The sequence below is a fragment of the Ostrinia nubilalis genome, chromosome Z (genome assembly GCF_963855985.1).
Source record: "Ostrinia nubilalis chromosome Z, ilOstNubi1.1, whole genome shotgun sequence".
NCBI classification, from domain to species: domain Eukaryota; kingdom Metazoa; phylum Arthropoda; class Insecta; order Lepidoptera; family Crambidae; genus Ostrinia; species Ostrinia nubilalis.
In genome coordinates this window covers 2,569,683-2,584,087 of record NC_087119.1, presented here as the reverse complement: position 1 = coordinate 2,584,087, position 14,405 = coordinate 2,569,683, and the positions used below count along the sequence as shown (strand labels likewise).

Below are 14,405 nucleotides of genomic sequence, written 5' to 3'. Positions count from 1 at the left end.
ATTCTTACTCATTTTAGTTACAGTTATTGATATCATTCATTGTAGTCACATATACTTGCACTTCTTTTCAAATAGTTTTATTTTTATTTATGACACGAAAGTAGAAATCATTTACGTGATAAAATAATTTCATTTATTAAATAATTCAATTGCTGTTATTCCAGGTATATAAGACCCCAGACGAGCCACCGAAACCGGACGAGGAGGCAACGGAACCAAAATAAATTTGCTCAGAGTCAGGGAGGGTTGCTCAAAATAATGTATTCTTTGCATTCCGCGCGGATGCGTGTGCCAAGGGCTTTGTACAGTTACTATCTATGAACACACCTGGACGCATTGTTTATACAGCAACATGAGCAAGAAAACTTACGGTCAAAACATATAACTCGAAATTAAAATGTTTGATGAGTATGTCTGGACTGAAATTGGATTTAGCAATGGAATCCAGTCCTGGTTTAAATGTTGGTAGCAGATAAATCACACATAGACGTAGAGAAACAATGTGCACTAGATTCTCCGTATATTCATTAGTCGAGTTAATTGGTCGTATGTTTTCCAACCTGGATATTCTGAATGTAGTTCTGTGTGGTTTGTAGTGTACAGTTAAATATTGTAGGTAATGTTAAAACTTGAACATATAATTATGTGTGTAAATATTACTATTAATATTGTTATCACATAGCTCAATATTTTTAGACCCAAACCTTCTATCTTGGACCTTTTATATCTTCTACAACTTTACACTATTTACACCCTTACCTTTAGACCACAGTATTGCTATGTTTTGACAGCTTTCTCCCTTTCTTAGGACAAAGTTTACTTTTATTTTGATTGACATATTAGTACAAATGATGTTCTGTGAATATTGTGTTACTTTTAAGCGTTCTTATGTATGTGCAGTGTGTTCAAATTTTATTTTGATAACAAATGGTACCTTTTCGCACGCAGTCTCAGTTAACATATGCTTTCTTTCTGACTAGTGCTAGTGTGGACAAGTCGCGTGGAGAATTTTAAAATTATTTAAAAATAACCTTAGTACTCTAAATTGTTGTTAGTAATTGAACATATTAAGAGTCTCATAATCAGTAAATAAAAATAGTCATAGTTGTAAGTTATCGGAAGTAAGATAAAGAGTAGAAGCTCTTTTTGAGCCAATGGCGTTGTGGTTCATCTATTTTAGTTATTTTGAATTGTATTGGAAAACGTGTTCAGTATTAATTACCATACATATTCTCGCATCGCTCGATCTCAACATTGAGTATTTTGTTTAACAAAATTTTAATTAATCGAGCATGGGTTCACCACACCAACATTTCGATTTGGCGGTATTATAGAATTATCCTTATTTTTTAACTATTTTCGTGTAAATAAATTAATCAAATTACGAGTAGGTTGCGAAAAAACAACTTGATACCACTGGTTAAGCGGGATTTGTAGGTGAATCCAATATAACGCGTAGGAAACCCGAGAAATACCGGACACATCTCAGGTATAAGGGAATCATTCTGCGCGATGCCAGTATTACTATTATTACTATATTTCGAGTGCAAAATTAATTTTAAAATTATTAAAGTAACTAATTTATTCAACGTTTTAATTATTTAACAAAATAAATTGGTTAGTAACTATCTTTATGTTAGGAATGGGGCAGTGCAAAGAAGAGCAGATAAAACTGGCATAATATAACCGTATACTAGACGCTGTAAATAATCACTGCTTTTTAATCGAAACACGTAAAAAATAAACAAAATGTTCTATTACAAGATGTTGCAAGTAGATTCGGTGTTTTGTTAAGACAATCTTAAAAAAATACAAAAAAATAACAATAATTTAAATGTCTCACACCAGGACTGGAAATAGACGGATCACAAAGAAAGTATTAATAAATATAAGGTATTAGTATTAGATTTTGTGTTATAGGTCCCAAACTGTTCCCCTGAGAGACCTGGCGTCTCCTCTTCTTTGTATTGTGTGTAAATTAACCACGAAATGTTGATTAACTATTATTAGATAAGTTGTTTAGTCGGTAGTGTGTACGATCTAATTTTGTTTTAGACTGCCATAATCAGATCACAAATTGCATTGCATCACAAAATATTCCAACATTTTCGTTGGAAATGTTAGAACAGTTACAAATTGATTTTTAGCTTGTTACGCAGTACGCAAAGTCCGTGTTTTAAATTTATTGAAATATTCTATAAATGTTATGTATCACGAGTAATAGACCAGAGCCGTCTCGTCTTTTGATCTCTACAAGCTTCATTATTTCTTGCAACGCCTACAATGTTAATGTTACTGTGTAGTTTTAATGTTGTAAATATGTAGGAGGTAATCTCTGTAACTACTGCGCTGTTTTGGAAACGTTTTTGGGCGCCCCAGGCGAGTTCATGCCGGGCGCTCGCACCTTGGGATTGGGAGTATCAGATTGGATGTGTCTAAAGCCTGGTCCATGAGCACGTAGAATTTTGTCCAATGACCCCAAGCTACCCATCCTTATTGCTCGCGCGTAATTATATTGCTGTCGCGACTGTGTGACTGGCACCCGCAGTGAGTGTGCGAGCGCGACAACAACATAATTACGCGCGAGCGATAAGGGTGGGTAGCTTGGGGTCATTGGACAAAATTCTACGTGGTCACGGACCAGGCTTAAGCTAAGATGATGCTGAAGTTAGTCACAAGCGAGAGTCTATGTCGATTGTTGAAAAATATATTGAATGGATCAAATAAATGCGAAATCTAAGACGGCCCGTTGATATTTGACCAGTTTTCTAAAATCCCTTTGTGGCGGGTCGGAGTTAAAAGTATAATGTGTTTTATTATAGTAGATTTAGCGATGAAAATCCTGAGTCATTGATGGAAAATCTAACGATGACCACGTTCAATAGTTTTAATTTTTATTATATTAATTTATTTAAGTCATAGTTTTAAATTGTAAGAAAGAGAAACATTACAATGAGTCTACATCTATTTCTCGCAGTTTATGTTTTTAACGTTCAACTGTCATTGATTTTAAAGATCACAATTGATATTTTTTGTATGTGTATTTTATAATTTTGTTGTTATGTTTCTAGTTTATAGAGTGAATAAAGTATTCAGTTGTAGATTATCTCAAATATGTCTATGGATATTGTAACATTAAATGTTTAAGATAATATTAAGGAACTATTTATCACACACTATCTCTGTTAGGATCCCTGTATGTATCAAATATTACATCTGTTGCTGACTAAGCCCAATCCTACTTCTGTTATATGTAAAGATATGATATAATACAGTTATCAATCTTCAGTGTTCTTGTATGCATGCATAATAATATTCTAGGGTCATGTAAAATTTCACAAAAACGATTTTTGTGACCATTATTTCTGTGGTGATATTTTCAAAAACACGTTCTATTTTTATTTTTTCAATTACACAATTTTTATTCGTGAATCAGGGGCAAAGTTACTAAAGAGGTCCCCGAAGTAGTAGGTGAATTTTTAAATAATACCAACAGGTGAAAAGTTCTAAGTAACCTTTTTGTAGATGATGGTAAGGGCCTCCTTGAATCTTAATGTATGTTTTAATGTGATAAATCTTAACATTGTTTGGGACCCCTGCAGATTTTGATTGGCTTGTCCAAGGCACGCTACGCCACAGTCTGGAATGTTATATCTCCAAGAATATTATTATGTATAGCTTAGTTACTATTTCCAGAAAATTTAAACGCCCGTAGTGTTTCAATGTTAAATACATAATCAAACTTAATGGACCTAGCAAAGATATAACACGTTAAAATTTTACAATTAATATGAATGTTAATTTCCTTTGATCGTCCAATATACAAGGACATAGATTGGTTTTGAATGTAAATATTTGAAATTGGAAAATTATTGTAGTAAATGTCATATTATATGATTAAGTATTATATAATGTATGTACTGATTTTGAACGATAAATGTATGTATTCGCGTTACGGAGGACGCGACGCTCTGTGGGCACTGCTCTCTCGCTAAGGGGAAAATGATACGCTTATGAAAAAATTATCAGTCCATTATCAAGGACTTGAAACTGCGCGATAAAGAACTGAATTGCTGCAGTTATTTGATTACAACGTGGTGGTTTAGATCCAGTGTTGATGGGGAAGATAGTTACGATCGGACACACCATCGTTCGATTTTGTACACTATCAAGAACACTGTTCTGAATGATTGGTAGGATAACACATGTCTGCTTACTTAACAACAAGAGATCGCGAACTTTCGCTCTGTTAGCCAAAGTCGATAGCATGGTCACATCTTGACGCGTTGTTAAAAGGCATAATATTCAATGATTGCAAATATGAATTAGGTGCTTCTTTTGCAACACCAGTAGAGGCTATTTAATTGGAATACTTCTGATTCTGTAATTAATGTGATGATGGTGCTGATGATTCTGTAATTAATGTAAATCAAAGGGAGGCACCGGGACAGGTGTTAGGGGTTTGACACTAAGATCAGTATGATGTAAGTCTGCAATATCTTGATTGCGACTTATAACAGTTATTTCCTAACCACTTCAGTTATCCATGCTACAAAGCAGTCAAAGACCAAACTGAATCAGAAAAAAGTTTCAATAATTCGCATACCACCGAAAATCTACTATTTATTTTAAAGTTGTCGACAGAGGGCGCGTAGGCAGAACGTGTGCGGTACTGAAAAATGCGAGAGCGCAGTGTGCACACCGTTGGTCTTCAATTTCATCTTTTCTATCTCACTTGCCCCAATAGCAGTTACTAATGGGAATTGAAGGGCTGAGTTCACCAACAGGCAGTGAATATACGTTAAAAGTACACTGCAACTGTCGCAAATATTTAACTGCAGCTATCAAAACCACGCTATCGTGTGAGTCAAGTTTCACAAATCACTGTTTACAATAAACTTGTAGTTAAACTCAACTGTTCCAGACTATTGGAGAACTCGGCCCGAATACGCATAATACGGAATTGGAAATTCTTTCACCTAGTCGCGGTGCTTTTGAAGTACATTCTTTTATTTCTTTGTGATGTTATTTATTTTGTTACAATTATTTAGCAGAGGCTTAGAGCACAAACGGTTTGCACAAATTATGAATAAGTACAGGCTAGATGAGGCAATTTGGTTAGTTAACGGTATTAAGTTAACACGAAATGTTTGTTTAAGAAATATCTTTAAGGGTTGCCAACATGTTGAACAATGAACGGCAAAAAATCAATCAGTGTGGGATTGTGTTGCCTCAATATTCTTATTATTACCTTATTATTCACATGTTCTGTGCCATAAACACTGTATTTAAATTATCACGTAAACATCTCTACCTAGAAAACCGACGAAGTTTAACCATACAACAGTACAATACGCCTAAACCTAGCTGTTCTTGCAAAAGCGAGTAGCTATTAAAAGTTTCACAAAACAGGCCTAAATTATTATGAAAAGACAGAAAGATAAGTTAAAGGTTTCTAGTGAGTAGTGATGGATTAGCACAATGAATTCGGCGTTTACCCGTGGTCCCCCCAACATGTCCCCCTGGTGCGTGTAATTTTTTTTACCCGTTGTCCCACCGTTCTGAACAGTGTTTGCCAGTGGGTCTACGGGTAATTTATTTTAACCATGGTCCCACCGCACTAAGTGGCAAACATTGCTTGTCACCTAGCCTAGGTATCTATAATATTATAAAAAAATCTATAATTAATATAGAAAATAATTATAGGTAGGTACGGCACTATAATATCTTTATACTATCTTCACATCACACATGTGGGTTAAAGTCACTCATATCCTTCTCGGCGTTTGATATTTCATCCCAGACATAGGTGACATGCAATGTTTGCCACTTAGTGCGGTGGGACCATGGTTAAAATAAATTACCCGTAGACCCACTGGCAAACACTGTTCAGAACGGTGGGACAACGGGTAAAAAAAATTACCCGTGGACCCACCAGGGGGACATGTTGGGGGGACCACGGGTAAACGCCGAATGAATTCACTTCAAATTATAATCATACGAGGTGTACAGCATAATGGTCCTTCACAGTTTGTTATTGTAAAGCATGCCAAAGGTTAAATTACCACATTTGCCATAGGAGTAATAACTAATAACTAAATTTTAAAAACACAAATCAAGGCATTTCATAAAAAAATATTCTTAGATTCAGTCAATGTTTCATGTCAGTTGATTACGGCAGTTCTCTCATTGTCATGTACACCTGTATATTTTATGGAAATAGGCACAAGTACAAAATAATCACAATTATTATAACTACGGGAATGATTTTATTTTAATATACTTGACATCGGTGGCGCGATCAAATGCTATATCGTCGTACTTACTTTGTGTTTAATAATAAATATTTTTTGAATTCTTTTGTTTTGTTTTTCTTTTTCTTTTGTTTCATTTTATGGTATCTTTAAGCGAACAGTTGCTAGCTATCTCCGGTACAAGGACCAACATCAATTTCCAATTCTGGCTACTTCAAATGAAATCTTGTAATGTATTATTCTACGAGCTTTCAAATGACCATCTCCAAAAAAGTATCTTCGAATTTATATTTTTATTAGTATTATCTATGTATAACATGGGAGTGCCCATTTGACTTAATGTTTAATTACATTTTGAAGACTGCGATTAATTTGATATTGGAATATATATTATGTAGTGTAAATGTGTAGTTATTATTATAATTGGAGTTTTAAGACGTAGAATATTTATAAACGTAGCATAATCAAGGGTGTTATGCCTGATGTAAATGGGACAAAACTGCAGAATCTTTCTCGTTATACCTATTCGTGGATGTAATTAGAAAGCTAGAAACTGAAAGAAACTAGCTCAGTCATAATTTTATATATTCTATAATTTTATGTCTTCTGCAATTTACGTTTATAGAATGGCAATATTTTGACCAAAAACGAAAACTTGAACTATCCAACATGGTCGTAATATTCTGGGCTGTAAAAATACGCTGATCATAAATCATTTTGAACGAAACAAGCTTGATATAATGGGTACAAAAATCAAGACCTACATGGTCAGTGAATTCTCTTCAAGGTCTTTACTGAATTCGCAAAATCATTTGAAGTCATTCTTATTTATAAAGTTCTTAAATATCGTAGGTGGATATCATATTGGTTCCTGCAGTACAAAATTGTATCTTTACATAAGGCTAGCACCCTAATGGGGTTATCGCATGTGAATTTACCACTAGAGGCGCTTGTGTCGCGTGTGGTCCAAAAAAATTAATTTTCACTGGTTTTAAAGGGCTTTGTGACGCAAAATAAAATTTCCCTTAATTTACCTGTTGAAAAGTGATCTTCGTGAAATTATAGTAAATATGGATTATGTGGCAATTAATGCGAACACTTTGAAAGCGGAATTACGAAAAAGAGGCTCAAAAATAGTAGGATGATATTTATAAGTAATAAACGGGATATTTATAATTTAATTAATGATTCAAGATTCAAAATTTTGTTTCGGCACCGATCTAGTAGTCACCTTTGACAGCTCCTAGACCTTAGTCAACAGTGGCGCCAACTGGTGAGAAAAAAACGATAGTCCCCACTGTAACAACATGCTGTATAATATATACAGGCATACGAAGTATCCACAGAGGACGTAAATGTTGATGGTTTTAAAAACTCGTGTATGACCCAAAAAAACAAATTTAACACACCTGTGTCCTAAATTAGTCGCATTACAAGGTTTTAGCTAGCTTTGTAAGATCACACAAAGATAATCTAATGTCATGGCTGTAACCCTTTATAGTGCACAGCATGTTAAAAATCATTGATTTTCAACTTAATGATAAATGAATATAAAGCGCCAAATTGAAGCTAGTGCCCTATAAATGCATGACTGGGCTGTATTATATGGTTTTGAATACCTACTGTAAAATATTTAAAAACATTAACATGTATTAATTGGTTTGCGTCAATAGGCAATATTACAAGCAAATAAGTCCGACTAACATGAACACCGACGGTCATTAGAGAGGTAACTGCGAAATGGAACATTATATTAAAATTGATACTTAGTAACCTTAAATTTAACGAAAAATCTGTGGATATTTATCAAATTGTATTAACAAAACTGCTCAATTATTGACGCAGACTATTTAACCACAATTTACTGCTTAACTTCTAATACAATGTGTTTATTGTTTTCAAAATACTTTTGCGTTTATAAATATTCTACATGAAAAAATTACAGGATATTATGATATAAATGTTTAAAATTATGAATGTATCTTCATCTACTAAAATCTTCAGGTATAAATGTAAACTGTATCTTTGATTGTGAATAAATTCATTTCCCGAAACGGACAATAGTTTTATTGTAGTGAAGTAGGCCCAGATATTTTATCGTTTCAGTTTTAAATTTTACTTCTTATTCAGACATTTCCTTTTCCGATTCCATCTTTCATCTGAGAGAATAAATAAAGTTGTACAGTTAGCCTGGTAGCCCGAAGGATTAGCAAGCTGAAGTGGCAATGGGCAGGGCATATAGTACGCAGAACTGACGGTCGATGGCGCAGCAAGGTTCTGGAATGGAGGCCGCGTACCGGAAAACGCAGCGTGGCACGTCCACCCACAAGGTGGACCGACGACATCATAAAGGTGGCAGGAAGGCGCTGGACTCAGGTCGTTACCAACCGGGCAACATGGAAAGCATTGGGGCAGGCCTACGTCCTATGGCTGAGATGATGATGATGATGACGATGATGATGGTACAGTTCAAGTATAGCAAACTTGAAAGTAATAAATTGACATTAAATTCGCCGTTTGCACGTCACAGCCGCTGAGCAAATTACATATTTAGCGAGGCAGCAGGAACAAAATATTAATGTCTTCACATATTTTATTCGTTGTTATATTTGGAGTACCTACTTACATAGTAAATAACATAATATTACCATCATGAATGAAAATAAACACTCCCATTTAATATCTTTGTTGATATACGAGGGGCGGCTGAAAAGTTTTGAGCCTAGGGTATTAAAAATGCCGATAGAAAAGTATAAAAAAAATATTTTTCTATTTAATCTCCCTCTACTACAACGGACATCTTACATTTGTGTAAAAGAACTTTTAACCCACTGAAAAAAAATTCGCAATCTTTGCCTTCGAAATGAGCCTTTAACGCCGCCTTCATTTCTTTGTCACTCAAAAATCTTCGTTCCTGGAGGTCTTTTTTCCAATTTGAGAATTAGACAAAATAGCTAGGGATTCGGACTAAACTGTGTGGTGGGTGATTAATTTCTTGAAATCCAGTTTTACCCGGGGCAAGCCTTGCAACATGCGCGGTGTGCGCGGGCGAATTGTCTTGCAATAACAGATTTCCTTTCGCCAGTTTGCCTCTTAATATTTCAACAACCACTTGACGCACTCTTATCAACAATACAGCATAATAATCCCCATTTATTGTAGATTTTTTTAAGTAGATAGTCAATGAATAAAATTCCTCCACAATCCCAAAAATAGTGGCTATGAGCTTGGGTGTCGATCGCTCCACTTTGAATTTCCGTGGCGGCGTTTTCCCTTTTAAATCCATTGCATTGACTCTTATTTTGACTCTAGATCGTACTACCGGATCTATTATTTATCAATAGTGACAATGAGAGAAAAAAAATTGTTAGGATTATGGCCAAAGATGTCCTAAAACTCCTGCGTAGTTGTGACTCAACGCTGGTTGTCGAGCGGCGTGAGCATTTTTGGCACCCATCGCGTGCTCCCCTATTTCATGTGCAAATGAGTATGAAAAATATCGCCGATACATTCCTTGCTAATGCCTATGGCTTCAGCTATCTGTCACAGCTTAATTCGCTAATCTCTAAAGCAAGATTCTTTAAATTTTTATTATTTTATTCGTTAATGGCGAAATCTGGCCGCCCTGACTTGAGGTCATCTTTTAGCGACTCCCTGCCATGCTTGAACTATCGGATCCAATCTTTTATGATGGCAAATGAAGGCCCAGACTCCCCATAAACTGTAGACATCTCTTCAAATGTTACCTTCAGCGTTTTGTTCCTCTTTTTGAGGAATTTTATGACAACTGTGTACTTCAATTTCGTACATTGCGCGGTTGACTGAGACATGATGATGTTTACGGATTAATTACTAAAAGCGTGATGACGCTAATGAAATGAAACTTTGTACATATACTAAGGAGGTTATTGGCAAATTAATTAAATTTAGCGCGAGCCAATAATAACACTAGAAGATACTTAGGCTCAAAACTTTTCAGCCGCCCCTCGTACAATATCGTTAGGATTCAGCTATTTAGTTTGAAAACTTAAATCTTGATTCATTCACTAAGGTTTTCCATAACATTATACCACACCAGCGAAACAGAATGCGCTAGCGCATAAAATAAAACAAAGTGTATCTAACGTAATACGATTTATTGCGATTATTACGATATTGCGTCCATTGCGATTACATTAAATTACGAGTGCACCGTCTACTTACTTAAACTAGCCTAAACATTTGGCTCGGGCTTCGCGGAGGGCGCGTCTGAAGGCACGGGCTCCGTAGCCGCGGCCTTTTCGAGGTTCCGTAGATTGTTCTCGAACTCCACGGGGTCGATGAACTTCTTCCTCGGGTGGGGCGGCGGGCCGAGGATAGCCTCCACTTCTTTGTAGTTCAGCGTTTCTTTTTTTAGGAGCGCCTCGGCGAGCTGTAAGTATAATACAGAATATAGTATATTCGATCGCGACTATTAGTCCAAAATTAAGAAAAAATACTACATGATTGTGTACTAAACTATGCTGTTTCATTTAAGATTTCAAGAAGTATGTAAGTTGTAGATGCCCAGGGTTTCGTTAGTGAACAGTAGATTTTATGTCTAAGCAAGTTGGCCACCCCTGGAATATACTGATCTTAGTATTTTTAATGCAAAATGACGGCGATTTGTGTGCTACCAGTGCTACTTACACTAGGCTTGCTACTCTTTTACTACTTTAGAGTTGTCAGATTTACATCGACCATTGAGCCAGAAGTTAAATGTGAATAAATAAACGAAAAAAACTGGCTAAAGCCCTTTTCTTATTTCTTTTTTTTCCAAAGTTGGTATAATTAATAACAGAATTATTTTTTGTTTCGACAACAATGCTCCGCTGTTTTAACAGTCCGTAAGAGATTTAACAATACGTTAAATAGGTAGTTCATAAAACTGCGTATAACTATTCAAATTCAAATTCAAATTCAAATTTTTTATTGCATATTAAGTGTTTACAATTGGGTCTTAATCTAAACAATGAGCTTATAACTTAATAACCCGTTAATGGGTAGGTATTGCAATATTAGTGGTGAGAGAGGACTAGTCTAAACTTAGGTCTAGCAACTTACATTATGAGATGCCTTATCTTAAAAGAGTTTGTTTACTATTAAAGAATTCATCTAATGTATAAAAGCAGTTGGTAATTAAATATTTTTTTAATTGGTTCTTGAAAATTTTGAATTTAGTTTGGTTTTTTATCTCTATAGGTATTTTATTATAAATTTTTACTGACATAAATAGTGGGCTGCAGTTAAGTTTTTTAATTCTAGATTGTGGCAGAAAGAGTTTATCTTTATGTCGTAAGGAACGTAAGTTCCTGAAAAAATATAAAACTTATAGAAATCGTTCTGACCTAGATTCTTATAATGTTCTGCGCAAAAGAGTGAGAGACCTAGAACTAGTCTGTTACCAGAAGTACATCTCTTTGGTCGAAGATTCCATTGAAAGCAACCCTAAGCACTTCTGGACATTTATTAAGTCGCGACGTGGTTCTAGTGTTATCCCTAGTAGTATGACATATAATGCAACTATGGCTACTTCTGGCGTAGGTATATGCAATGCATTCTCATCGTTTTTTCAGTCAACTTTTCTAAACTCAAATACGAACCAAACTACCTCAGCAACTGGCTTGTCTCATGCAAACGGCACGGCCGACATTTTTTCTATAGAAATTAACCCACGATTAGTCAAGAGGCTACTTTTAAAATTGGACCCTGCTAAATCAGCCGGTCCTGACCTCCTTCCAGCTCGTTTACTCATTCAGTGCGCTGAAAGCTTGGCGATTCCAATTTCTATGCTTTTCAAAAGATCTCTTCTTGAAGGTTTAGTGCCCAACTTATGGAAAAAGGCCTTTATTACACCTGTCCATAAAAGTGGATCCAAGATGGAAGTAACTAATTACAGGCCCATATCCAAGCTCTGTATAGTTTCGAAGGTCCTGGAAAAGGTTGTCTACGATCAGGTGTATGAGGCTCTAAGAAATTCTTTTAGTGATTTTCAGCATGGTTTTCTGAGAAGGCGCTCGACCGTGTCAAATCTTGTCTTGCTTAATGATTACTTAACCCTCAATATGGATAATGGTGAGCAGGTTGATGTAATCTATACGGACTACAGCAAAGCATTTGATCGAATCGATCACAACCTTCTTCTGGACAAGCTTCAAATGATTGGAATCAGAGGTGACCTTCTTAGATGGTTCGCATCTTATATCTCAAATAGATCTCAGGCTGTGGTGGTGAGCAATTACATTTCCAGCTGGATACCCATCCCTAGCGGCGTTCCTCAGGGATCTTTACTGGGCCCGTTGTTGTTTGTCATATTTGTAAACGACATTAATTCTTGTCTGCACTCCTCCCGCCTTCTCTGCTTCGCAGACGATATGAAAATCTACTCCACAATTGCGTCGGAACGGGATGCTGCTGCCCTACAGGCTGACTTGTCACGTCTGGTTGAATACTGTAAGTTCAATAAACTGGATCTCAACCCCTCCAAATGTTCTATTGTAACTTTCAGTCGCAAGCTAAATACTAAATTGTATCCATACCTTATGGGTAGCCAAACTCTACAGAGGAAGACATCCATTCGCGATCTGGGAGTGATACACGATTCCAAACTGATTTTTGATGACCATATAGATAGCATAGTAGCTAAGGCGTCAAGGGCTCTCGGTTTTGTAATGCGTAGCTCAGTCTGTTTTAACAAGGTAAAGACACTTAAAATACTATATTGCACATTTGTGCGTAGTCACCTTGAGTATGCGTCGCAGATCTGGAACCCTAGGTACCAAACATACGTCTCTCGCTTGGAGAATGTCCAGAAAAAGTTTATAAGGTTTATTTGTTACCGTACCAGATTACAGTATAGTTCGTCGGACTACTCTAACATCTGTAAAAGGCACCACATCCTTCCTCTTGCCATTAGGCGTGAAATATCTGATATCACATATCTTATAAAAGTTATCACAGCTGAGATTGACTGCTCTGAACTCCTAGCTAACATTCAATTTAATGCTCCAAAAAGAATTCTGCGCAATAATGATCCACTATACATCCCCAAGGTAGACTCTAACTACAGGCAAAATAGTTTTCTCTGGCGGGCGAGTAGGAACTTGAACGAATTTGTCAAGGAGACTAACATCGACATATTTTGTACTAGCATTGCTGTGGCGAGGAGAAAGCTAGGCGACCGTTTTTTTAAGGACAGCTAAATTGTTTTTCTGTTTGGCAATGTTTTCCAATACTTTCTATTTAGGTATTACATAGTATATTATAGTAGTGTAGTACGTAGTATGTAGTAACCCTGGTGCAAAGGCTCACTAAATTTTTTAAATTGTTTTTACCTGTGGGAACCTATAAGTGGTTTACTCGTTGCCTATCTTATGTCATTATTACACACTGTAAAACCCTGGTTTTCCTAAATAAATAAATAAATAAATAAATAAATGTCGGGTGTTTAAATTATGAGTGTCTTTCCTCTTTAAGAAGAAGTGCATATTTTTAAAGACGAATGTGCATATTTCCAGAATGTATATCGATGTGAGCGTGAGGATATTAAATTTTTTTAAAAATGGTCTGCAACTTTGGGTATTTTTAATTTGGGCCATAATTCGTATACATTTCTTTTGTTGTAAGAACAGATCATTAACATTGACGCTATTCCCCCATAGGATTATGCCATATTTGAGCCATGAGAAAGCATACGCGTAATAAGCTGAAAGGGCTGTCTTCATATTGGTACTTTGGTTAATTTGGAAAAGGGCATAAGTAAAACGAGATAGCTTGGTTTGAATTTTCTCTATGTGAGATTTCCAATTTAAGTGACTGTCAATATTTATTCCTAGTAGGTTTAACGTGTCTACGGTTTCTATTTTTTCATTGTGGTATTTAATAGATATGTTTAATGGTGATTTATTATAAGATCGATATTCCATTATTTTAGTTTTTTTTAAGTTTATTCTGAGATTGTGATTTTCAAGCCATGCAATTACGTTTTTTAATGTATCGTTAATTAGGGTTTCATGGTTGGTTTTATCATCAGATTTAATAAGTATTGATATATCGTCTGCGAACAGTACCGGTAGTGTTAATTCTTTGTTTAAGCATTTCGGGAGGTCGTTAATGTACAGAAGAAAAAGTACG

General features: G+C 35.6%; 2 protein-coding genes across 4 annotated transcripts in view; one reads left to right on the top strand and one right to left on the bottom strand.

Moving 5' to 3' along the window:
* The window catches only part of LOC135086731 (dual specificity calcium/calmodulin-dependent 3',5'-cyclic nucleotide phosphodiesterase 1C-like), a 150,589-nt gene that overhangs the window by 57,007 nt on the left and 79,177 nt on the right, over positions 1 to 14,405 (top strand). For 2 of the 3 annotated variants that reach the window (XM_063981509.1, XM_063981510.1), the window contains exon 7: positions 165 to 1,298. In XM_063981509.1, coding sequence (XP_063837579.1) covers positions 165 to 172 — 8 coding nt within the window. In that variant the 3' untranslated portion in view covers positions 173 to 1,298. Of the gene's footprint in view, positions 1 to 164; positions 1,299 to 14,405 lie in introns of those variants that run through there. The other variant, XR_010260583.1, reaches the window with a different exon arrangement.
* The window catches only part of LOC135086741 (paraplegin), a 35,609-nt gene continuing 31,577 nt past the window's right edge, over positions 10,374 to 14,405 (bottom strand). Inside the window, exon 15 of the mRNA XM_063981531.1 lies at positions 10,374 to 10,665. Coding sequence (XP_063837601.1) covers positions 10,468 to 10,665 — 198 coding nt within the window. The 3' untranslated portion in view covers positions 10,374 to 10,467. The remainder of the gene's footprint in view (positions 10,666 to 14,405) is intronic.